We start from the raw sequence: 24,000 nt of genomic DNA, 5'->3' as shown, positions 1-24,000 counted from the left end.
GTGGTGCTTTAATATCTCCACTTCTTAATGATTGATTTAACTATACTACAAAACAAAGCATATAAAATGACTTGAATATTTTCTGAAACCCTTCACGACAGATAGATTTCCTCCAATTAACTAATTATATGACTTCTAAAGCCACTGAGACCATGGCAAGCAAGACGCATAATTGCTAAGGAAGGAAGAGAAGGTAACAAAGGTAAAGAAAGTGATTGTTAAGAGATGTTAGCTAGCGGGCTGGCGCGGAACATGATGATGTCATCAGCACCGGCTTGCGTTGGAGTGTATTATTACAGCAGTTAACAACACGACCAGCTTTGAACCGAGTGCTCGACTACTGTCATTAATAACTTGAGAAACAGCGATCACAATCAAAACGAAGGAGGAAATTAAGCGGAAATATGCGAGTGGCGTTCGTGACCTATCTCGCTAATAGGTACAGCATGGCAAAATCCACCATCACGACAATTTTACAAAGAAAAGATTTGCATAAGGAGGCTCCTTCTAAACAATAACCACCTTCCATTTCATTTCCTCCTCCTCCCTTCCTGCAGCCCAAAGATGTCAAATTAAATGGTGAGTACAGTATGAAATTGTTTCTGGTAGGCTAGGCACTTTTTATAACTTTTTGGTTAGTACATTAGAAAAATTATTGGTGTTTTGGTAAATTATGCACATTATACAACCCTTTTTTATTATGAAAAGGTTAAGTAAGTGTTGCTGTGGGAAGTTTGGAGCTCATTATGGGTATTTCCATCATTTCTTATGGGAAAAACAGTCTTGACTTACAACCAACTTGAGTTACAACCAGCCCTCGCAAACGAATTGAGTTCGTAAGTCAAGGGTCCACTGCACTTATCAATTAGCAACTTTACAAACACACTGACATGCCATGTGGGTACTTGGCCTATACCAATGGGCCATTCTAAACAAATTTTAAAAAAAAAAAAAAAAGGCCAAAGGCTTCTCAAAATGTCAACAAGAGCTGCATTCCTGAATCTTGCCATACTACACTAAGTGTACAAAGAAATGTAAAAGGTGTATCTGGACATGCAGATAGATGAGGCACACACAATGCGGTCTGTCCATTTTGCAAACACAATTACAGATGCATAGTCTATGTAATTTACCGTTGTGTGATTTTATGGGGTCTTCCAGTAAAGGTTTCCTAAGGGTGTACTCACACATGCAATTTGATCTGGGCCCGAGGACATTTGTCCACATGTAAACCTGCAAAGTCTAGTTCATTTAACTAATGTCATCATTCTGTGCCATGCCCACTGTGTCTACTTAGAAGAGGAGGGCCTGAGCATGTTTCAGTAGCATTCGGGAACAGTGTAAATCACTAAACGTGCCCAAACACGGAGAACAGACATAACATCAATGATGCAACAAGTCAGACGATGCAATTCTCATTTCATTCAATATCTTTTGAGTTAAGGTTTTTATTCTCACCTTACACATTAACGTAAATTGAAGTTGACAAGAAAAGCTGCAAATTCCTCCCTTAACATCATCTGTCACTGTGAAAATCTTTTGGACGTGCAGCACGATTAACAGTAAAAACGCTGCGCTGCACCCTCAAATCTGTAAGAGGGTACAACGTTATCCTGCCCTACATGACTTCAAAACAACCACAAAATAAGTGAAAAAGATCTTGGTCTTAAATGGGAGCTCTGGTCTATCATCAGTTTTCTGGCCATCAACATGCTTTAGTTATGCTGCTATAAGATTTTACCAAAAAATGTATAGGACCATAAGTGCTTTTACTATGTTCTTCACATTTTAGGGGTTATGCTCATAAACATTAGTTTGCCCCAAAAACAAAAACACAAATTTAATGTTGCACATTCGTATTCGGCAGTGAAGCAATGCTGTTTTGCTGTACCGTTGTGGTATAGCGGGTCCACAGCTCACTGAGCAAAGGCCATTTTTAAATAATCACCGCACCCGAGGCGGCTTCGTGGAGGGGGCGATGTTGTGCGAGTCGCTGGGCGGTCGCCGATGTGGCTTTCTCACCGTGTGCACAGGTGAGGAACTGCCCACAGTCGTGATTGCTCCCGTGGCTAATGCTACAGCTGTGATGGCCCCTCACGTTATAAAAAAGAAGCGCAAGTGGTTGAAGGTGAAAGGAAACGATCGGAGAGAAAAAGGAAAGGAAAGAGGACGGAGGTTACCGGGAGCAGATGAGGAGGCAGGTCGGTGAAAGAGAGGGAGAGCGAGCGAACGAACGAACGAACGCTCACGGGCAGCTGCGAGGGCCTGGGGTGTTGGGCCTACACCCAGGCGTTTGAGTTAGATGTCGCTTCCGCTGAGCGATCAGGTAGCGGGAGTGACCAAGGGAAGGCGACTGGCCGCAGAGAGGCCATGGAAAGGCAGCGGAAGTCGGGAGACTTGGTTCTGGAATCCCCAACGTGGGTGACCTGGCCGTTGGTTGGAAACCAAGTTGTCCGAGACTGGGATGAGTGCCGGACTGAAGCCAGGGTTCGGGAGGTCTCTAGTCTCATGCGTGTGTTTCAGGAGGGCAGCTGCAGAGAGCGTCTTGCCTGCTGCTTGGCCCAAACGGGATAAGCAGGTGAGACGCTAATAGAAACGATGCACCGGATTTGTTATTGTTTTAAAGAATGCTTCCTAAAGAAGATTTTTAACCTCTCGTTTTAAAGGATTGTTTTTTCTTATTGTTGTTTTAACCTCCACGTTTTGATTTTATGGATTATTTGATGAAGAAAGAACTGCACTATTTATGAACACTGTTTATTTTGTTGACTGTTTTTAATAAAAGCACTGTTGCACCTTTTGTATACCTTCCCCTTGCTCAGTAATTTGCCTCCATTGACTAGCTCACTCGGTTTCATTATTGACAGTGTTGGGTTCAAGTGCTTCCAACAGCAATGGGAGTGTGGAGCCAGAACCCACATCGTCACAACCGTGCATGTACATATTTTTTAATTGTGGGATGAGCTTCAAGTACTGAAATTCTAATTGCATTTTATGCTAGTATTAACAAATGGAGCAGCTCATTTCATCAATGATAGTGGTAAGCAGGGCTGTGGAGTCAGTAGAAAAATTCTTCGACTCAGACTCCTCTGTATTTAATATGCTAATGTATTTTCCTTGTTGATTGAAGGAAGGCAAGATACATGCCATTTAACCACATAACTACTGGCTAGGAAGCCGAGTCTCTACCGTATTGGCCAGTTAATCAAAAAACAAAACAATGAAAACAATAAGGTTTTATTTATTGTTTTTATCAAGTGGCTATAAAAGTTGTAGCATGCACAAAAATCAGGAACAAGAAATATAAACCACATTCTTTGGTAGTTTTAAAACTAAAACAAAGCTTAATTACTACGTGAACAAAAAAAGTTTATATATTAAACTTAGAACACAGTTGTAGAGTAGAATAGCTGTTAAATGCAATCCAAAATTAACTCAATGCAGTGTCCTAAGAAACAGAATTGCTTCTGCCAGTTCCTCTTTCATAAAAGCTCTTACATCTGAGTTGATTATTTTTAGAGCTGAAAATAGTCTTACAACAATGACTTGGATAGGCGGCATTGCTGTTACAGTTCTAGCCACATCACTAATAATCTCTGGATCAACAAGGATGGCTTCTTCTACAGTCAGTTTTGATGAGTGATCACATTTTTCAACTGGTTGTTTATCTTTCGCTCATAGGTGACATTGGTTTGCTTTTGACACTTCCACTTTGTCAAAGTAGGAATCAAAGTCTAATTCTTCATTTGAAGAAGAATATCCTGAGTTATCAGTGCTTATAGCTTCATTCAGTGGTGGTGTTTCAGGTAGTAGTAATCCCTTCATGTGAACTGCTACATCATAGAGTGCCTTTTTTCCCCCCATTAGCAATCTGGTCACTGCTCAAAAAAAATTCGCTCATTGGATCAACATAAATAGCAGCTAACAAGATTTGATTATCCAAAGATAATCCAAGAGACTCTCTCTTTTCTTCACTGAAGATAAGATGCCATCCGCTATTAACCCTCCACTTTTGTTCAGGCAATATGTCTTCCATTCCAAGAAAAATTTACCGGGTGTTAAATATTCATATTGCAACCTCTTGGTGACAGTAAAGGGGTAAAAAAGTAGACTTTCCAGGGTTTACTTGTGCCCACTGGCTTTCAGTTAATAAAACATTTTCATTGTCCAGTTCTTCAAGAAAGTCTTTTAGTTCAAGCAAATGCTTTTCCATCAAATAAGTGCTTCCCCAAAATGGCTCCTTTTCCTACACATCTTTTCAAAATGGCATCTGTTTTAGGGGCCCTGGCCGCAACAATTACTTGCCTCAATTTGCCAATTAGAGTAGCTGTATGATCTTTCTATCCATCTGTTATTGCAAGTTGCAGAGTATGAACAGCACAATGCATATGTTGAATAGTAGTAAGCTTAGATGCTTCCTCAGCAATGTTATCCAAAATGTCACTATTCTCTTCAGTTTCACTTTCTCCAATACTAGCAGAACTGTCTTTCACTAATATCTGACTCACTTTCTTCATCTACTTAACTCATTTTCTCAATTGTGCTTAACATATTAAGAAGAATTTTCTGTCACAATACATTGAATCTGTTCCCTTTTAAATTTCAAAATCTTCTAGAACAGGTGGTGTTGCAAATTTATGCTAAAGTTCAGCCTTGGGTGGGAGCATATGTGGAGAGTGCAGACAGAATCCTTGAACACGCATCAGGCCATAGCACATACCTACACCTACATCAATACACTTGTTTACACTCAAATGAACTTGTTAAACACATTATATCTGAAATAAAATTAAAACACTTTTTGTAATGTACCATAATCCAGATTACAATATGTGAATGTCTGGTTGTATAATAGCTCAGCTGAACTTCACACTTGTAGTAACAACTATGGACTGGGCTTTATTCTTACATCAGAAGTACTTAATTATGAGTACGGTTTGTGAAATAGGGCATTTGAACCTGCTGTATTTTTTTTCCCCATTACAATTTTAAGTTATTAGGAGCCGGTACATTTTTGCAGACTCCGATCCAGGTACCCAAAATTGTCTCAGACTCCTCGACTCCACAACCCTGGTGATAAGCCAAACAGTCGATTCATTTGAAACTTGCTTCGATTTTTAATCCTTACGACTGTTGTCGTCACTGCCACTGTGCCTGTATGTGTATGTGTATGTGGATGCATGCGAATTGGTTTCATCTGCAACCCTGAACTATATCCACCAGTTACAACATGGATGGATGCATGAACAAATTTGTAAATGTGCTCTATACAATCAAGGAAAGAATGCAAAGCTTCCATTCCATTATTGGGACTGTGTAGGACACTTATTAAAAGATTAATCACCCTGTGATTTCATCTGCTGTAACAAATGCATAACACTGTTAGCTAAAAAGGCTAAGCATATCTGATTGCACTCTCAAAGCTGCACAAATCAGTTTAAGTAACTTGTAAAGGATAAAACTGGCAATTACAAAAGCTTGTGCGTGCGTCTGTATGTTCACCATTTTTTTTCCCTCTATTAACAAGATCATTTCCCCCAAATGAAGGCAGAAATTCTCGAACACACAGTACTACCAGATATGTCTGCCATTTTTCTTTTCGACGTATTGATGGGGTGCTGTATCACCACCACTGTTCAGCCTTGTTCATGTGTAGCTTTTACTCACATTTTTCGGACACATTATTGTGCCATCCGAAGTACACACAAGAATGTAGCACTGACCTCACTATCAATGTGACATCCCTACAAGCATCACACCTAAAATAAACTGACACACTTGATGCATTAGCATTAGGAGGGTGAACGAGAATCATCGGTAGCTGATTTGGTGCTGGATATGTTGCCACCTAGATAACATTACATATCTTGTCACAAATCTCAGGATGGTACACACCTAAAGCCCTCTTCGGGTTTGCGGTGTTTTTTCCTGTGAGCTTCATTCTACATTTCTTATACTAGTCTTTATTTTCGTCAGCATTGTAATTAAAGTTGGTCCATAAGTCTGACCACTTTTTTCACCCAAGAATCACGTTGGCTAACACAGCAGATCACGATTTTGGCTGACGTGATGATTTCCTGATGGTGCCCAAACTAGAGACAATAAAACAAGCGTGCATATAGGTTTTTAAAATTGAACCACTGTACTGAAGCTCGTTATTTTTTGGCGGACCACATGTGTAACAGAGATGTGCAAAGAGCTTCTCATTGTTCAGTTGTCTGTTTGTAGCATTTTCATCAACAATGATTTTTATGGCATTCGTCTTTGTTTTTGTCATTAATGATGCATTGTTATTTAGTTTTTGTTCCATTTTTGCTCACAGAAAAAATATCAGTGACAAGTATTTTTCATCTTAGATTTAATCAATAAAATTAACACTGTATACATAAGTCTGTATTCTTAATTTACATGTGAACTACATGTTATTTTCAGTTAACAAGGACTGTCATGATATTGCAATACCCAATTTCAGTACAATTTTTGAAAAATATTGCTATCCAATAGTATTTTTAATACCACATTTGGTGGTTGACGGGAGACAAACAAAACTAAGGATCAAAATATTTAATTTTAGAAAAGAGATATAAACTATAAAAATAACTTTTTAAGGGTGTGCAATTATTCAATAACCTGCTGAGATTATCATATGTTCTAAAGTAAATAAAATTCAACAGAACAAAAACAAAAAAAGTACAGTCTGATATAAGTGTTAACTATATCTTAAAAAATGTAGAGCATCACTTATGGTGTGTGTATTTATGATAGAAGTTGATTATGAACTCACAGTAAAGAGCAAGCAAGCAAGCAAGATATCACATCTGAAAGTGTGCTACTACAGAAAAACAGTAATAAAGTTTTAAAAATTTGACTAGCAATATACAGTGGAACCTCTGTTCACGACCAAAAAGTTCGGCAAACTTTTGCCTCGGTTCACAACCACACACTCGGTATACGAACAAGCCAGTTTCCCTTGCCTGTCTGAGCGGAGAGAGAGCACGTGCCTGCTGGGGAGGGGGAGGACAAGATTGCTTCACGTGTTTGCTGAACAAGCCAGTTTCCCTTGCCTCCTGAGCTGAGAGAGCGAACCATCCCCCCCACCACAGGCAGCCTGAGAGAGAAAGAGAGCTGCCATGCTTTTTCATTTAAGCAAAGCCGCTCCTTGTTCATTGTTTTCAATAAGACGTGCACTCTCTTTGTGCTCTACAGTATTTCGTGTGCTTTTGCAGTTAACTATGGCTTCTAAGCAAATGAAGAGTGGTCAGGAGAAAGTTTTGAAGAAAATTGAAATCGAAGTAAAGAAAGAAATTACAAGAGGTGGAAAAACTGTTTACCAGTTTACTCATTTACCAATCTGAGAACCCTCGTGCTTTCAAGCAACATAATGTAAACAAAGCCAGACTGCCAGTAATGTGGAGGGTCACAAGAACTTTCTTTTTGGAATGGCTGCATGAGGCTTTCACTCCCACCAGCTAAACCGCTAAAAGCACCAGAAACCCAAGAAATCACCTGAAGGAAAACACTTCATGCCAGAACTCGTCTCATGCAAGGTTAGTTTTCTTGGTGGTTTTTGTATTACGGATTTTTCAAGTGTTAAATTTTTAGTTCATAATGCGATTTGTTGCAATGTCATTTTTCTCTTTTTTCAAATATTCGCTTTTTTCCTTGTGCTTAAAACCCATTAAAAAAAATTGTTTACATGGAGGACTTCATTGTGCGATTTGTTGCAATGTTGCTTTTTTGGTTGCTTGTGAGTTGGTTTTTAAATGCAGTTCGGATTTGTGCGATGTTTTCTGCTGTGCTTAAAACTCATTTTAAAAACATTGTTTACAGTGATCAGGCTTTAAGTTTAATAGAGTGATCTCCTGCAATGTTACTTTTTTGGTTGCTTGTGAGTTGGTTTTTAAATGCAGTTAGGATTTGTGCAATGTTTTTTTTCTGCTGTGCTTAACTCATTAAAAAAAAAAATGCTGCACGGGCAGCTGACAGGGAAGGGATGGGAGGGGGATAGGGGCGAGTGGTGTGTGTGTGTGGGCGGGCGCTACAGAGAGAGCGCGCGTGAGCCAGGCTACTCCTGCAGCCGAGGTAGGGAGGGGAGGGAGGGGCTTTGGTGGTGTGTTGGCTACAGAGAGAGAAAGAGAGAGCGCGAGCGAGACAGCTTGTGTAGCTGATCAGGGAGCCTGGGTGTTTTGTGTCAGTGTTATTCAATGTTTTTACATTAGTTTACTGCACTGTGCATTCTATGGTGTAATTAACTATATTTGTGCTTAATCTTTACATATTTACATACAGTTTGTACGGTCTGGAACGGATTAATTGTATTTACATACAATCCTATGGGGGGAAACTGCTTCGGTTCACGACCAACTCGGTTTACGACCAAAGTTCTGGAACGAATTATGGTCGTGAACCGAGGTTCCACTGTATATTGATAATTCAATATTTTTGACAATGCTATAATGAACTTCATTAAACACGAGTCAAAAAATGTCACTAAAGGAAACCATTCACCTTTGTGTTTAGGGTGCATACTATGTTCTGTCAGAAATTAGCTAAATTCTTTAATGAAATCTCATCAACACCACAAATAAAAATAAATAGGTTTCCTGATACCAAGTTAAACTATGTGATTAAAACTGGGCAAAATTAATCTAACTCTTATGGTCATCATCTTTCTTCAGCCCCTCCTTCAATACATACCAGAGGGAAACATTTTGATGGGTCTGGGGCTAAACAGAGGAAGTATATTTCCTGTCTGCAGGTTGCAAAATGAACAATGCCCACAATCTATTTAAAAAGCTTTTAGGCAGCCCTGTATCTTTTCAGGAAAACTTAAGACATGTAGGGAAATGTTTAGTATTGGTTTTATAACTTACCATTTGCCTTATACTCAGTCTAAGACCTTTAAAATTACCTGTACCATACACAGACAAAAAAAAAAAAAAAAATCACCTGATTTAAATACTGGAGCTCGAGTGTCACTGTTAAAATAGCACGTAAACATAGATTTGAAAAGTAATTGTAATTACAAAACTGAAGCTACCATATTGGGAGATACAATAGAAAGTGTGGATATGGGAACAAATAAATATGTTTGGGATTGAAACACTGCTAAAATTCCTTTTGAAACTGATTTTAGGACAAGCTCTTGCTGTCATGACACTTGTGTGCTTTATGAATCTTATTTCACTTTTAATAACATTTTCATAATTTTAGACAAATTTCTCATAAACGGTATTTTATTCATTTATATCCTTATAAAGTTGGGGGGACAACTACTATAAAATTGTTTAAATTGATTCACAAAAATAAATGGCATTAGTATATGCATGTATAAAACCCAGCCACAGGGGATGCACAAACCAGTGTGTTTCTTCGTGCTAGTCCCAAGCCCGGATACGGTTACGTCAGCACAGGGTGCTGGTGGAAATTGGGCTACTGTTGGCCGGAAAAGAACAGGGGGGAGACGTGTCCAGAGGCAGGAGAAGAGGAGGAAAATAAAGAGTGAAACTGAGGGTAGGAACTTTGAATGTTGGCAGTATGACTGATAATGGGAGAGAGTTAGCAGATATGATGGAGAGAAGGCAGGCTAATATATTGTGTGTGCAAGAGACTAAAATGAAGGGGAATAAGGCCAGGTGGATGGGTGGATTCAAATTGTTCTATCATGGTGCTGATGGGAAGAAGTATTGGGTAGGAGTTATTCTTTAAAGAACAGTATGTCAAGACTGTTTTGGAGGGGAAGAGAGTGTCAGGCAGAGTAATGATTATGAAGCTTGAAACTGGAGGTGTGATGATGAATGTTAGTGCATATGCACTGCAAGATGGGTGTGCAATAGGTGAGAAAAGATATTTGGAGTGAATTGGATGAAGTAATGAACAGTGTACCCAAGGGACAAAAGTGGTGATTGGGGTGAATTTCAATGGGCATGATGGTGAAGGGAACAGTGAAGAAGAGGAGATGATGGGTAGGTATTGTGTCAAGGAGAGGAATGAAGAAGGTCAGAGGTTAATGGATTTTGCCAAAAGGATGGACATGGCTGTGGTGAATATGTATTTTAAGAGGGAGGAACACAGGGTTATGTACAAGAGTGGAGGAAGATGCACACAGGTAGATTACATCCTATGCAGAAGAGTTGCTCTGAAGGAGATTGAAGACTGCAGAGTGGTGGCGGGGGAAACTGTTGTTAAGCAGCTAAGCTAACAGCATAACATGGTGGTCTATAGGATGACGTTGGAGATCAAGAAGAGGAAAAGAGTGAGGGCAGAGCCAAGGATCAAATGGTAGAAGTTGAAAAAGGAAGACTGCAAGGTTGAGTTTAGGGAGGAGGTGAGACAGGCACTGGGTGACAGTGAAGAGTTACCAGACAGTTGGGAAACTACAGCAGATGTAGTAAGGGTGACAGCAAGAAGCGTGCTTGGTGTGACATCTGAAAGGAGGAAAAGGAAACCTGGTGGTGGAATGAGGAAATACAGGAGAGCATACAGAGGAAGATGATGGCAAAGAAGAAGTGGGACAGTCAGAGAGATGCAGAAAGTAGACAAAAGTACAAGGAGATAAGGCACAAGGTGAAGAGAGAGGTGGTAAGAAAAGAAAAGGCGCATGATGAGTTGTATGAGAGGTTGGACACTAATGAGGGAGAAAAGGACCTGTACCCACTGACTAGACAGAGGGATCGTGCTGGGAAAGATGTGCAGCAGGTTAAGGTGATAAAGATGAAAACAGACACAGAAGCGAGGAGAGTGTATTGAGCAGATGGAATGAGTACTTTGAGAGGCTGATGAATGAAGGGAATGAGCAAGAGAAGGTTTTGGAAGATGGAGAAAGTAAATCAGGAAGTGCAACGAATTAGCAAGGAGTAAGTAAGGACAGCTATGGAAAGGATGAATAATGGAAAGGCCGTTGGTCCATATGACATACCTATGGAAGCACAGAGGTGTTTAGGAGAGATGGCAGTGGGGTTTTTAACCAGATTGTTTAACATTAGAATTACCAGAGCCTACGAAAAAACTCGTAATTCCGTCCCACCTTAAATTTCTTCTTAAATCCCTTCACACCTCTCCGCCAGCGTCCTTTGTCTTCTAAATGTGTTGATAAAGAGAAGCTAGGAGCAGCCGGCTATTCCATCCCCCCACCAATTTAGAATGTGCACGAACTTCTCCCAGCTCATGCCTTGATTGAGTATCTGGGAGTGAAGTGAAGTTTTAGAGTGGAAATAATAGATCATTATTTGGAACACACGCATTTCATGTCTGTTCCGTTTCTACAGTAATCTGTGTCAACACATTGTTAAAACAAACGTTTTTTATATTCTAGTAGTAGATGACAAAATGTAGGCATAAACTATATAATGTATGAAGCCTGAAGTCCAAATAGCAAAGAAACATTTTCATAAAAGGTTCAAATATAACACAACAATTGCGCTTTTATTCAATAATATAACTGCAAAAACAAAAAACCGCCTTAACATGCGACATTGGCAATGTTTTATTATGGCTTCCTCCATAGTGCAATTGAATCAGTTCTCGCCTTGGAATCAAAAGATCGCGAGTTCGATTCTGCAATACTCTGTTTTGAGAAGTAAAGTGCTCTTAGTCTTACTATTTTAGAATAAAAGCATACATTTGATTTCAGTCTGTAACAGCCGATGCAATTTATGATCCTTGTAAAAGTTAGATTTTTTTTTTTATTTATTCACTTTTCATTCTCTCAGTCGCGTTCAGAATCAATCCATACAACCCCATCTGACACGGCTGTTTTCACTAAAGATGCGCTATAGCTCTGCAGTGTACCACGATGCATACTAACGCCCCCCCAACTGGGTTCTGACACACAAACGCTGGCAAAGCTGCCTTCTTCGTATCTCACCGTCACTTGATTTTCTTTTTATTCAGTTTTATTGAGTGTTTCTGCCAGTCCCCGCATGTTGCTGTATGCCGCATTCTTTTTGTACCATGACAGAGGAGAGATGTTGGGTATATTGGGAGAAGGATGCTAAGGATAGAGCTGCTAGGGAAGAGGAAAAGAGGAAGGCCTAAGAGAAGGTTTATGGATGTGGTGAGAGAGGATACGCAGGTGATGGGTGTGACAGAACAAGATGCAGAGGACAAAAAGATATGGAAGAAGATGATCCACTGTAGCAACCCCTGGTGGGAGCAGTCGAAAGAAGAAGTATATGCATGTATGAGGTCTGTGATGAACAACCCTCCAACTGGATCTAATCCCTGCTTTGTTCTGAAAGCAGGCAGTGTAGTCTTACCCAAACTCCTCTTTACCCTCTTGATTGGATTAACATTTCCAGATTATTCACCTGAGATTGTGTGCGTCTGTCTGTCTGGCTTGTGGAGGGAAGAAAAAGAATGAATTTTCATAAACTGAACAGGGGAGAATGGGTGTTTTTTTTAGGCAGATTCATTTCACAAGTGCCAAACGAAATCAATGATCTGCATGGGCTGTTGAAGTCTACTGAGTTGGAGAAAACAGACTTCAAGTATAACACATAACAAACACTGCCATTTTCCACGGGGTCTCAAAACAGCACAAAACAACAGTACCGTAATCCATCCATATGGGTTATCCATTGCAGCATGCAGCTAACAGAAACCACCTAACAAAAAGAATATTTTAACCCTTTGAACCATACCCTTCCTAGAAATTTAACTATTTTGAAAACCAAATACTTTGGATTTATAAAATTAAAATTTTATTATATAATAAGCCACACTGTTGTAACAACATATTAATACTACACAACAGGCTGTATCACTTTCAGTCTCAGTTTTCATTTTAAATCGTCCTTTAAAAGGAAACACCACCAAAACTGCACTTTTGAGCAATATGTTTCAAAGCAGTTTTTAGTGGCAGATGCAATTAACAGGAACACTTTACATTATTTTTGCCTTCTTCTGATCAAATGTTATGAGTCATCTCCCCTTCCTCATGGGGCTCTCCCAATGTCAGAACCACAAACTTCCTCAGGCATGGTTTGAGTGTGGCGGTACATCTGTCACACCATAATGCAGATGTCCTAAGGCAAGCTCAGGGTTAGGGTTAGGGTTAGAAAGAAACATCTAGTGGATCAGAAGGGCAAAAGACCTTGGTCTGGTTGTACTTCACTGCACACACTAAGCATCTATTGCTTTCAGTTGATCATATGCTAAACTACAACTTAAATCCTTTCCATTTTCTATCTATTATAAGAAAAAATTCCCAGGACGAGACGTGACTTTTTCAGAGAGATACTTTCATATTCCGCGAGACGAGACTATGTGCCAAGAAACTTAACCATGCCTGGAGCCGGAAATACAGTGCATCTGGAAAGTATTCCCCGCGCATCACTTTTTCCACATTTTGTTATGTTACAGCCTTATTCCAAAATTGATTAAATTAATTTTTTTCCTCAGAAATCTACACACAACACCCCATAATGACAATGTGTAAAAAGTTTACTTGAGGTTTTTGCAAATTTATTAAAAATAAAAAAACTGAGAAATCACATGTACATAAGTATTCACAGTCTTTGCTCAATACTTTGTCAATGCACCTTTGGAAGCAATTCCAGCCTCCAGTCTTTTTGAATATGATGCCACAAGCTTGGCACACCTATCCTTGGCCAGTTTCGCCAATTTTCCTTTGTGCAGCACCTCTCAAGCTCCATCAGGTGGGATGGGAAGCGTCGATGCACAGCCTCTGGCTGGGCCACTCAAGGACATTCACAGAGTTGTCCTGAAGCCACTCCTTTGATATCTTGGCTGTGTGCTTAGGGTCGTTGTCTTGCTGAAAGATGATCAGTCGCCCCAGTCTGAGGTCAAGAGCGCTCAGGAGCAGGTTTTCATCCAGGATGTCTCTGTACATTGCTGCAGTCATCTTTCCCCGACTAGTCTCCCAGTTCCTGCCGCTGAAAAACATCCCCACAGCATGGTGCTGCCACCACCATGCTTCATTGTAGGGATGGTATTGGCCTGGTGATGAGCAATACCTGGTTTCCTCCAAACGTGACACCTGGCATTCACACCAAAGAGTTCAATCTTTGTCTTATCAGACCAGAGAATTTTGTTTCTCATGGTCTGAGAGTCCTTCAGGTGCCTTTTGGCAAACTCCAGGCGGGCTGCCATGTGCCTTCTACTAAGGAGTGGCTGCCATCTGGCCACTCTACCATACAGGCCTGATTGGTGGATTGCTGCAGAGGATGGTTGTCCTTCTGGAAGGTTCTCCTCTCTCCACAGAGGACCTCTGGAGCTCTGACAGAGTGACCATCGCGTTCTTGGTCACCTCCCTGACTAAGGCCCTTCTCCCCGATCGCTCAGTTTAGATGGCTGGCCAGCTCTAGGAAGAGTCCTGGTGGTTTCAAACTTCTTCCACTTACGGAGGATGGAGGCCACTATGCTCATTGGGATCTTTAAAGCAGCAGAAATTTTTCTTTAACCTTCCCCAGATTTGTGCCTCGAGACAATCCTGTCTCAGAGATCTACAACAATTCCTTTGACTTCATGCTTGGTTTGTGCTCTGAAATGAACTGTCAACTGTGGGACCTTACATAGACAGGTGTGTGCCTTTCCAAATCATGTCCAATCAACTGAATTTACCACAGGTGGACTCCAATTAAGCTGCAGAAACATCTCAAGGATGATCAGGGGAAACAGGATGCACCTGAGCTCAATTTTGAGCTTCATGGCAAAGGCTGTGAATACTTATGTACACGTGCTTTCTCTTTTTTTTTTATTTTTAATTAATTTGCAAAAATCTCAAACTTTTTTCTCTTTGTTATTATGGTGTGTTTTGTGCAGCATTCTGAGGAAAAAAATGAATTTAATCCATTTTGGAATAAGGCTGTAACATAAAATGTGGAAAAAGTGATGCGTTGTGAATACTTCCCAGATGCACTGTAAAAAGCAAAGTGTAGATGACAAACTAGAATGTCGGAAAGAATTCAAAAACGTTGGAGCAATATACATGCAGAGCAGGTTAGAGATAATGAACGAACTAACATTCGAAAGTCTCAAAAAAAAAAAAAATAGTAAAGATTGCATTAGAGCAAACAAATGGAAATTACTCAGTGAAATAACAGAACAGCAAAAAAAGATCGAATATATTAATCAGATTTAAACTTTAAGTCGGAGACTTGTAGATCGCCTAATTTGTGTTGCCGTCAGGAAAAAGTAGAGATGTATCTGCAAGAATTAAATGATTTGTTATTTGGTGAAAGTGAAATCCACATACGCAAGCGGCTGAGATGAGAAGTGGCTGGCATGTAGCGCAGGCTGGTGGGGTTGGCGAACAAAGCGAGCAGGGGGAACCCCCAGTATAAATAAATTTTATTAATGCTATATTTTAAGTGTTTCATTTTGTATGTAAATAAGACTATTCACTAAAGTAATCTACAGCTCCAGAATAAAAGAAAGCTTTCCCTACCAATAATTATCATCTTCTGCCAAACATGTTCGGTCATTTTTTATACCGCGAACACTCCTGCTTATCGTCTCCTGACTCCCTACTCAAAACTTCCTTCTGCCATACTTTCCTTGTTCAACTAACTTCTCCTGTCACTCACCTCCTAAGCAGCGTGTCCACCCGTCACAGAACCAAAGCCCTTCACCCAGTCCTATCACTTACACAGAATTCCACCTTTCTGCTTCTACACAGTACACCACAAGCTGCCTGCACAACACAATATATTAACAAAACATAACAGAATAAAAAAAAAATAGGAGAACAACATTAATACAGAATAACACAACGTCAGGTTTCCATTTGAGACACTTTCTGGCATTACGGTTTACACTGTTCAATGTTGCTCTTCCTACTCTGTAAATTGAAGCCATATTTGAAGCGCTTTTGCAATTTTGTAAACGTTTAAAAAATTCAATATATTTTTGACAATTCCAACACCACACATATATGTTTATCAGCCATAACAATTTAAAGTAGTTTAATTATAACAAAGACAAAAGCTAGGAAACGCTATTAAAGTTGAGGGTATGTAACCGACACTGCAATTTCAAAATGTGGCATGACACATGGTGCTGGGGAAGAACAACGGTTAGAGACTGACGATTAATCAAGGTTTAACTGTATAGCTAAAGCAACAATGTTTAAGATAAACAATTAATTCATACTGAAGCGGAAAGCAATGGCACTTTGCCCCTGTTTGGCACTTTTTTGAAAAATATTCAAGACAAATCATCAAGGATTGGGTCCTTCCTATAGATCTGATGCTACCGGAATAGCCCTTCATTACCAAACTGCCACCATTGTGTGTATATGCAACGGTAGAAGTAGTTTGAGAATGGATAGAGAGAACTCACATATGTATCTGGAACATTTCAAAAGACAGACAAATCCTGGAAAAAAATAAGAGACACAAAAAAGTATATTTCTTTACCTGACGACCATGAGCTGATACTTATTAGCATAGTGAAGGGCCATGTCTGCAACTTTTCCACCAGTTACCACAATATTTGCTCCAGCATCTGCAATGGCTTTTACTTGCGATTCCATCATGTTCTCCTCACCTTTACTGTAGCTCAAAAGTTCTTCAGCATTATTAATCAAAACTGTCCCCTATAAAGTGAGAAAAATGTTTTTCCAAACTGACAATTTTAAACTAAAAAGTGGTTTAAATGATCTATTGTTTTCTTTAAACAACAGGCATAATCATTAAAAAGTGTTAACTTTCAGTGATAGACAAATTGTACATACATACTGTATTGTAGTCTACTAGGCTACTACCATTTTAAACCAGCAAGTGTAGCTTTTTCAGAGGTTTGGGGCCAAATTTTACAGTAACATTCATTTCTAAAATATTGTACATGAGTACATAGCACTCCATCTCCTACCGCAATATGAACAGAATTTTTTAGAAATAGATAACTCTTAAAAGGATTGTCATGCTGATCCATATTCCCCACCACCACCCGGATGTACAGTGGACTCAAACTACTTAGTCCCTTCACTTCCTGCACATTTTATTTTTAATGGATACATTTGCAGTTATTGCCCAATCAATCACTGAATAATCAATAACGCTATTTAACGTTACTTTTAAAAAGTTTCCATATTAATAATCAAAAACTGAAATCTCTCAAGTCAGTCCTGTCTTTTTAATCATTGCTTAAATTTTATCATGCACATTAAATATTTATGGTCAAAACCTAAAGGTAACTTAACCGTTGGAGCCGATTGGCATCATGTAAACAGTCTAAAGAGGAAATGGATGATTATAAAGAAATAATTAAACCACATCTCAAGGTCTCAAAAAAATCACTTAGCACTTTACTTGATTAAAGCCAACGCACTTCAGTATGAGGCAATAAACTTGAACAATCAATTCCCATTTTGGTGCACAAAGCTGAAAATACTGTCAAACTTAGGGGCCTTGTTTTAATAAAATGAATCTTGATTATAAAACACCTTTACACTGTCTGGCATGCGAGTCATAGTAAAAACCTCCTTGTGTATACTACAGTGGGTTCAAGCTGCATCAAGGAGCAACTGCACGAATATGAGTCACTACACTGATTTCCAGTCATTGATTTTACACTGTCATTAAAAATATTAATAAATGTGTCAAGCTTATTAAAAATATATTTTCATGTCCTTCAAGTTGAGCATGGCTGGCAAAATAGAAAGGTTCACTTTAACTGTACCTTCGTAACAGTACAAGGAGTTGGGCCAAGTTCACCATGTCAGACTATCCAGTTGAAAAGCAACATAACTATGCTACAATGTCACCTGCCATAACATCAATGCCCTGTAAGACTGTATTGTTTGATGATGGCACTATTAAGATTAGATTTGTGCTGCTTTTAATGTTTTCTTCAACCATTATCCCAGCCATGTCTGCAGTAGCTGTATGTATTAATTCCTTATCCATGATGTTGGGCTTGCCTAATTAAGGCACTCAATAATTAAGGCACTCAACCACGTACATTGCTTCAAATGTTTTTTGTTAATGTCTCCTGACATACAAAGCATTGATTTGCTTTTGGAATCTAGGTGTCTCATATAGTGTCTCTAGTAGTGCCTGTGTCATACTATTATTGGACAGCACCTCACTGCACACCACACACTGCAGTTGGGGGTAATCATGAGTACAGATCCAAATGAAGCCCAGTTTGATGTTTTTATTATCATATTTACACCGATTAGCCAATGGCTGTTGGTCTTTGTTGTGGTAAACGTTGACACAAACCAACAGGATGGTCTCCTCAAAACCAAACCAGCCACTGGTTTCAACTGCTGTGTTATACTGTATAACAAAACTAGTTTTCCAAATGTTTCGTAAAGATGGAAATATTAAGGAGTCGCAGTCTTTATCCTCATCGGAAAAGCTGAAAGAAAACAGTAGTTCTGAGCAATTGTAGTTTACGGTATATGCTCCACATATGCTGTTCCCTCTTTCCGGTCTTCATTCCTCACTGCCTCAGTTCATCCCACTGCTGCCACCAAATGTGATGGTACGGGTTAGATCCATGCTACAATTCCGTTCCAGAAGCCACTTGAAGCCACTACTGGTCAGTATCATCACAGAGATGAGCTGAGCTGAAGAGGACACATCCATCCAATAAATAGTATAGTACTGGGGCACCTACTGTATGTTCATGTATATTACTAAAGAATCAGGGAGATGGATACCCCATACACTCTACAGGCAGAAACAAATGTACAGAAACAACGGAGGACGACATACTGAGTGCTAATCTTCCAGTACAGTCGTGCTCGCCCCTCTCTTTGCTAACAGCGTGCTGCCTGATGAAGCCTGTGCTGTAGGAAGGAAAAACAGTTGTGCCAAGTTCTGCGGCAATCTTGCCCCTTTTTTCCCCCATTCTGTTTTAGTATGTAAAACACAAAATATCAAAAAGTCTCTAATTTGTCTGCAATGCTCAAAACACACGTTCTTTATTCCTAGACGCTACATTCTATGCAATGTACTTCTGGATGAGCATTCATTGCTTACTAGCTCTCCTGAACACACAACCTGTCCCAACTCTACAATGAAACAGAAAATGAAACTGGTTTGAACTTATTATAGTTAGTTGAACACTAGCTGGTCTCAGTCATTGGGCTTGTCACATTAGGTGAAATGCTTCAAAGGAACATAACACAGACAAACTAAGTCTAACATTGACAAATTAAGATTAATTAAACAAAGGCTTCGACTGAAAACAGTTGGAAAACCTGTCTGATGTGACACAGACATCCAATGTTCATTTAGCAGGCAACTAACCTCTTCTTGAGGCCTTCAACTCCACTAAATGTGTCAAAGAAAAAAGGCACAATCTGAAAGTCAGGAGTATTAAGGAATTTGTTCACCGAGGAGTTACAGTAAATGTTTTAGCCTGCTGCTAAAAAACAACTTCTTGATTATTTGATGAAAACGTGGGGTATCTGCCACAAAGGTAAATAGTAATTTAAACTTCTAACAGACAGGCTAAAATAAAAAATCTAAAACTACGTACCCAACTTTATCTGCAATTTGCTTATATAAACAGATATTTTTTGTTTCATTAAAGGAAGAGGGGGAAATGGGTCAGTAACACCTTCTCTATAGTTCAAGCACTGGGAGCAATGAGGAAGTGGAATAAGGCAATAACAACTGTTGAGCAGGGCTGTTTTGGAAGAAAAATTTGTTAAATTAAAATGTTTCACAGTTATGGGTGAAGGAGGACTATAGCAAGAGGATAAGAACAATATCATGGGTGGGAAAAGAGATGTGTGTTGAGGATCAGTACTGAAAAAGTGATACATCAAATCTGAACATGCTAAGGTGTGACAGGTAGGAAATGGAACATCCAGTTTTGAGGGTAGAATAAAAGTTCCAAGCTTGAGGGGCTTGTGACTGTATAATATTATAATTCAACCTAACACCAAGAATCTTCAGAAGTAAGTGCTGTTTAAAATGTTAAACCATGAGGAAAACTTAACTGCAGATAATGAGCAGAAGTGAATGAAAATTAAAAGTGAAAGGTTTGTCGATCTACTGTATACTGCTTGTAGTATCACTGCACTAGTCTACATTGCTTTTAACAAATACTGCTAAATGTAACCTTACCTTAGTTTCTGTCACCATGCAGTCAAATGGACAGGAAAAAATGGCTAGTTTTGCATTTTTAACCGATGTGACATCTCCTTCAGTTTCTCTTTTAAAAACCATTCCATGAAGTACTGAAGAGCTAGATATCCCAGAACCCTAGACCAAACATTTAAAAGCAATTATGTTTAGAGAAGAGTTATTTTTTGACAAAGTCAAACAGAGTCAAAGTATTTTATGTACATACCAGTATTTTGCACACTCTTACACTGTCAACATTAAAATGACCAGATTCCGGATAAACAGACACTGAAATGGAAAAAAAAAAATAAAAAAAAAATGCCAACTCTTAAACTAAACCACAGGAAATGACATTTAATGAAATTGGGAGAAACAGACCTATATAATGCATGTAAACATGTAACTTCTTTCATTAATTTGTAGTTAATATTTTGTGAACTTCAAAAAAGAGATTTTTAAGATATCACATTTATATAACTTACCACATGCTTGTGCAATTAAATGTGATAGAAAATCCTCATTGCCATACTGTTTACTCATTACTGCTGTACGTATATAAGATGCTGCTTCTTCGGTGTTTCTCAGGTTTTTTGCTGACGCACACGCACAGTCTGGAAGAATTTCCAAAGTTTTTCTGCATGCAATTTCGTAACCTTCAATTACCTGCAATAAATATTGGAAAGCTATGTATTGTAATACATATAAAAGAAACAGCAAAGATAAAGATTTTTTTGTGATATTAATAATGAAATGGGAATGGCTTTTCTTTGTTAAGTTAAGCCTTTTATATTCATCTGTCTGCTGGACACCTCTTAAATGAAACATTAGACTCACCTGTGGTTGAATGCCAGTTAATTAGAATTTTGTAGTCTTAAGTGTGGCTTTTCTCCTAACACTATAAATTGGGGTGTACTCATTGTTGCAACATGGGCTTGAATGAATGTGTTAGGAAAATCACTTTGTGTGTGCAAATTAACAAATCTCATTTGCAATCAATGGCCCACATTTGTGGGAGTATTTTGTAGTGCAGTATCTCACAGAAAATGTTGATACTGAAAGGAAACAAAAGGTTTGACAAATGTAAATGGTAAATGGCCTGTATTTGATATAGCGCCTAACTAGAGTTCAAGAACCCCCCTAGGTGCTTTACAACACAACAGTCATTCACCCATTCACACACACATTCATACGCTGGTAATGATAAGCTACTATGTAGCCACAGCTGCCCTGGGGCACACTGACAGAAGTGAGGCTGCCGAACACTGGCGCCACCAATCCTTCCGACCACCACCAGCAGGCAAGGTAGGTTAAGTGTCTTGCCCAAGGACACAACAGCTGCATTCTCATGCCGGAAGCCAGGATCGAACCTGCGACCCTCCGATTGCTGGACAACCCGCTCTACCGACTGAGCTACTGCTGCCCTACAAATTACATGTAGTGGGGTGTACTCATTTATGCTGAGCACTGTATGTGTGTGTGTATATTATATATTATATATGGATTGCCGCTGATGGACGGCCTTATATGGGCAGGCACTAAATTACAAACGCTAGTGGCAGCCTGTCTATGAACTTAATTTAATATGAACTTACATTTCACGCCGTGCTTTGTTTCCGCAGTAGCTGTACTTATGAATATGCTTGTATGCATCATTTGCTTCATAATGTTTTTCTGCCTTCTCAATTGTGAAATGGCGTTTTGTGCTCATTGCTGTTTGGAGTTCTTCCTTGTTCTCTACGTACTTACGTAGGAGGCGTGATGATGTCACACGAAACACCGCCCCCCATCTCCAAACCAACTCCATTACATGTAGAAAAATAGGTTCCAGTTATGACCCTTACGCATAGAATTTCGAAATGAAACCTGCCCAACTTTTGTAAGTAAGCTGTAAGGAATAAGCCTGCCAAATTTCAGCCTTCTACCTACACGGGAAGTTGGAGAATTAGTGATGAGTGAGGGCTTTGCCTTTTAGTAGTATATATATATATATATATATATATATATATATATATATATATATATATATATATATTACTAGTAAAATACCAGCAGAGGAGAAGTAGTGTGTTAAAGAAGCAATGAAAAAGAAAAGGAAACATTTTGAAAATAACGTAACATGATTGTCAATGTAATTGTTTTGTCACTGTTGTGAGTGATGAGTGTTGTTGTCATATACAGTAATCCCTCCTCGATCGCGGGGGTTGCGTTCCAGAACCCCCGCGATAGGTGAAAATCCGCGAAGTAGAAACCATATGTTTGTATGATTATTTTTATATATTTTAAGCCCTCAGAAACTCTCCCACACTGTTTATAAATATTCTCCGCACAGTTATACAGTAAACCCTTGTTTATCGGGGTTAATCCGCTCCAGACAGATAAATGAATTTCCACAAGTAGGATTCTTTATTTATAAATCTAATATTTTCGCAGTTAGAGCATAGAAAACCTGTTTACAACCTTCTAAATACGTTTTTTAACATTATTAGAGCCCTCTAGACATGAAATAACACCCTTTAGTCAAAAGTTTAAACTGTGCTCCATGACAAGACAGAGATGACAGTTCTTTCTCACAATTAAAAGAATGCAAACATATCTTCATCTTCAAAGTGCGCGTAAGGAGCGGAGAATGTCAGAGAGAGAGTAAAGTAAACAATGAAAAATCAATAGGGCTGTTGCGCTTTGAAGTATGCAAGCACCGCGATAAAGCAGCGGCAATGAAGGGATCAATGCAAAGGTAGCCTTTCAGCATTTTTACAGGAGCGTCCCTATCTTCTAAGCAAACAGCCTCTGTGCAAAAAGCCCCTCTGCTCACATCTCCTCCGTCAAGCGCAGAGAACGTCAGAGAGAGAGAGAGAGATTAAAGCAAACAATCAAAAAATCAATAAGTGTGCTTTTGTTTCTTAGAGGAGCGTCTGTATTCACTAGGCAAACAGCTTCTGTGCGAGCAGCACCTCTGCTCACACCCCTCCGTCCAGGCGAGAGAATGTCAGAGGGTGAGATAGAGGCAGAGACAAGCAAACAATCGAGCACCGCAGGAGGCATATCTTATAGCATTGAGGAGTTTTAGTTAATATGTAATACGTGCTCTGATTGGGTAGCTTCTAAGCCATCCGCCAATAGCGTCCCTTGTATGAAATCAACTGGGCAAACAAACTGAGGAAGCATGTACCATAAATTAAAAGACCCATTGTCCGCAGAAATTAGCTCCACAAATGAGACACACGGGTTCAGTAAACATATACTCAGCCTCCCATCGGTTTTTAAAGGCTCTATTTTCAGAATCAACTTTTCTCTTCAGCATCGTGTGAGCTAGCTTCGCAATAACTTTCAGCATCATAAGGTAGACTTGATTAACGCGGTAAGTGTTCGGCAAGGCAGCTGAAGCGCTGCATTATGGGATCTGTAGTTTATTGTGTTACCAGCGCTTCATATACCCGGCTTTAATAACGATAATACAGTATATAAAATGATCTCGCGGGCGGATTATAAGTACACGCCGGGCCGGATGTGGCCCGCAGCCCTTGAGTTTGACACATATGGACTAAATAGAACTTGAAAAGATAGATTTTTTCAAATGTGATCGCGCAATTCAGATAGAATTGACGCGCACTACAGCCTGCATGCCTCAATAAGTCATCCTTCACTCGCTCTTACTTTTTACCGCTCATCTAATGAATACACTGAGTATGGCTTTACCAAAACAATCATTGATGGCTAATAAAGTATCCATTATTCGAGTATGTAGATCGGTTATATATATATATATATATATATATATATATATATATATATATATACGCAGGGAGAAGTAGTGTGTTAAAAAAGCTATGAAAAAGAAAAGGGAACATTTTAAAAATAACGTAACATGACTGTCAATATACAGTATTTGTATTGTGAGTGTTACTGAGTGTTGCTGTCATCAAGGATTTGATTATCATTATTTCTTTCAATC

The 24,000-nt window shown here is 39.2% G+C and overlaps 1 protein-coding gene across 1 annotated transcript in view; it reads right to left on the bottom strand.

Annotated features, from left to right (window-relative positions):
* cct8 (chaperonin containing TCP1, subunit 8 (theta)) overlaps positions 1–24,000 on the bottom strand; it is an 86,323-nt gene that overhangs the window by 18,355 nt on the left and 43,968 nt on the right. Inside the window, exons 4-7 of the mRNA XM_039744919.1 lie at positions 20,531–20,711; positions 20,275–20,336; positions 20,049–20,186; positions 16,380–16,558 (exon numbers count right to left, since the gene is read on the bottom strand). Of these exons, the coding sequence (XP_039600853.1) occupies positions 16,380–16,558; positions 20,049–20,186; positions 20,275–20,336; positions 20,531–20,711 (560 nt within the window). The remainder of the gene's footprint in view (positions 1–16,379; positions 16,559–20,048; positions 20,187–20,274; positions 20,337–20,530; positions 20,712–24,000) is intronic.

The sequence above is a fragment of the Polypterus senegalus genome, chromosome 2, assembly GCF_016835505.1.
Source record: "Polypterus senegalus isolate Bchr_013 chromosome 2, ASM1683550v1, whole genome shotgun sequence".
NCBI classification, from domain to species: domain Eukaryota; kingdom Metazoa; phylum Chordata; class Cladistia; order Polypteriformes; family Polypteridae; genus Polypterus; species Polypterus senegalus.
The sequence above is the reverse complement of the archived record's forward strand: the minus strand, read 5'-3'. Positions and strand labels throughout refer to the sequence as shown.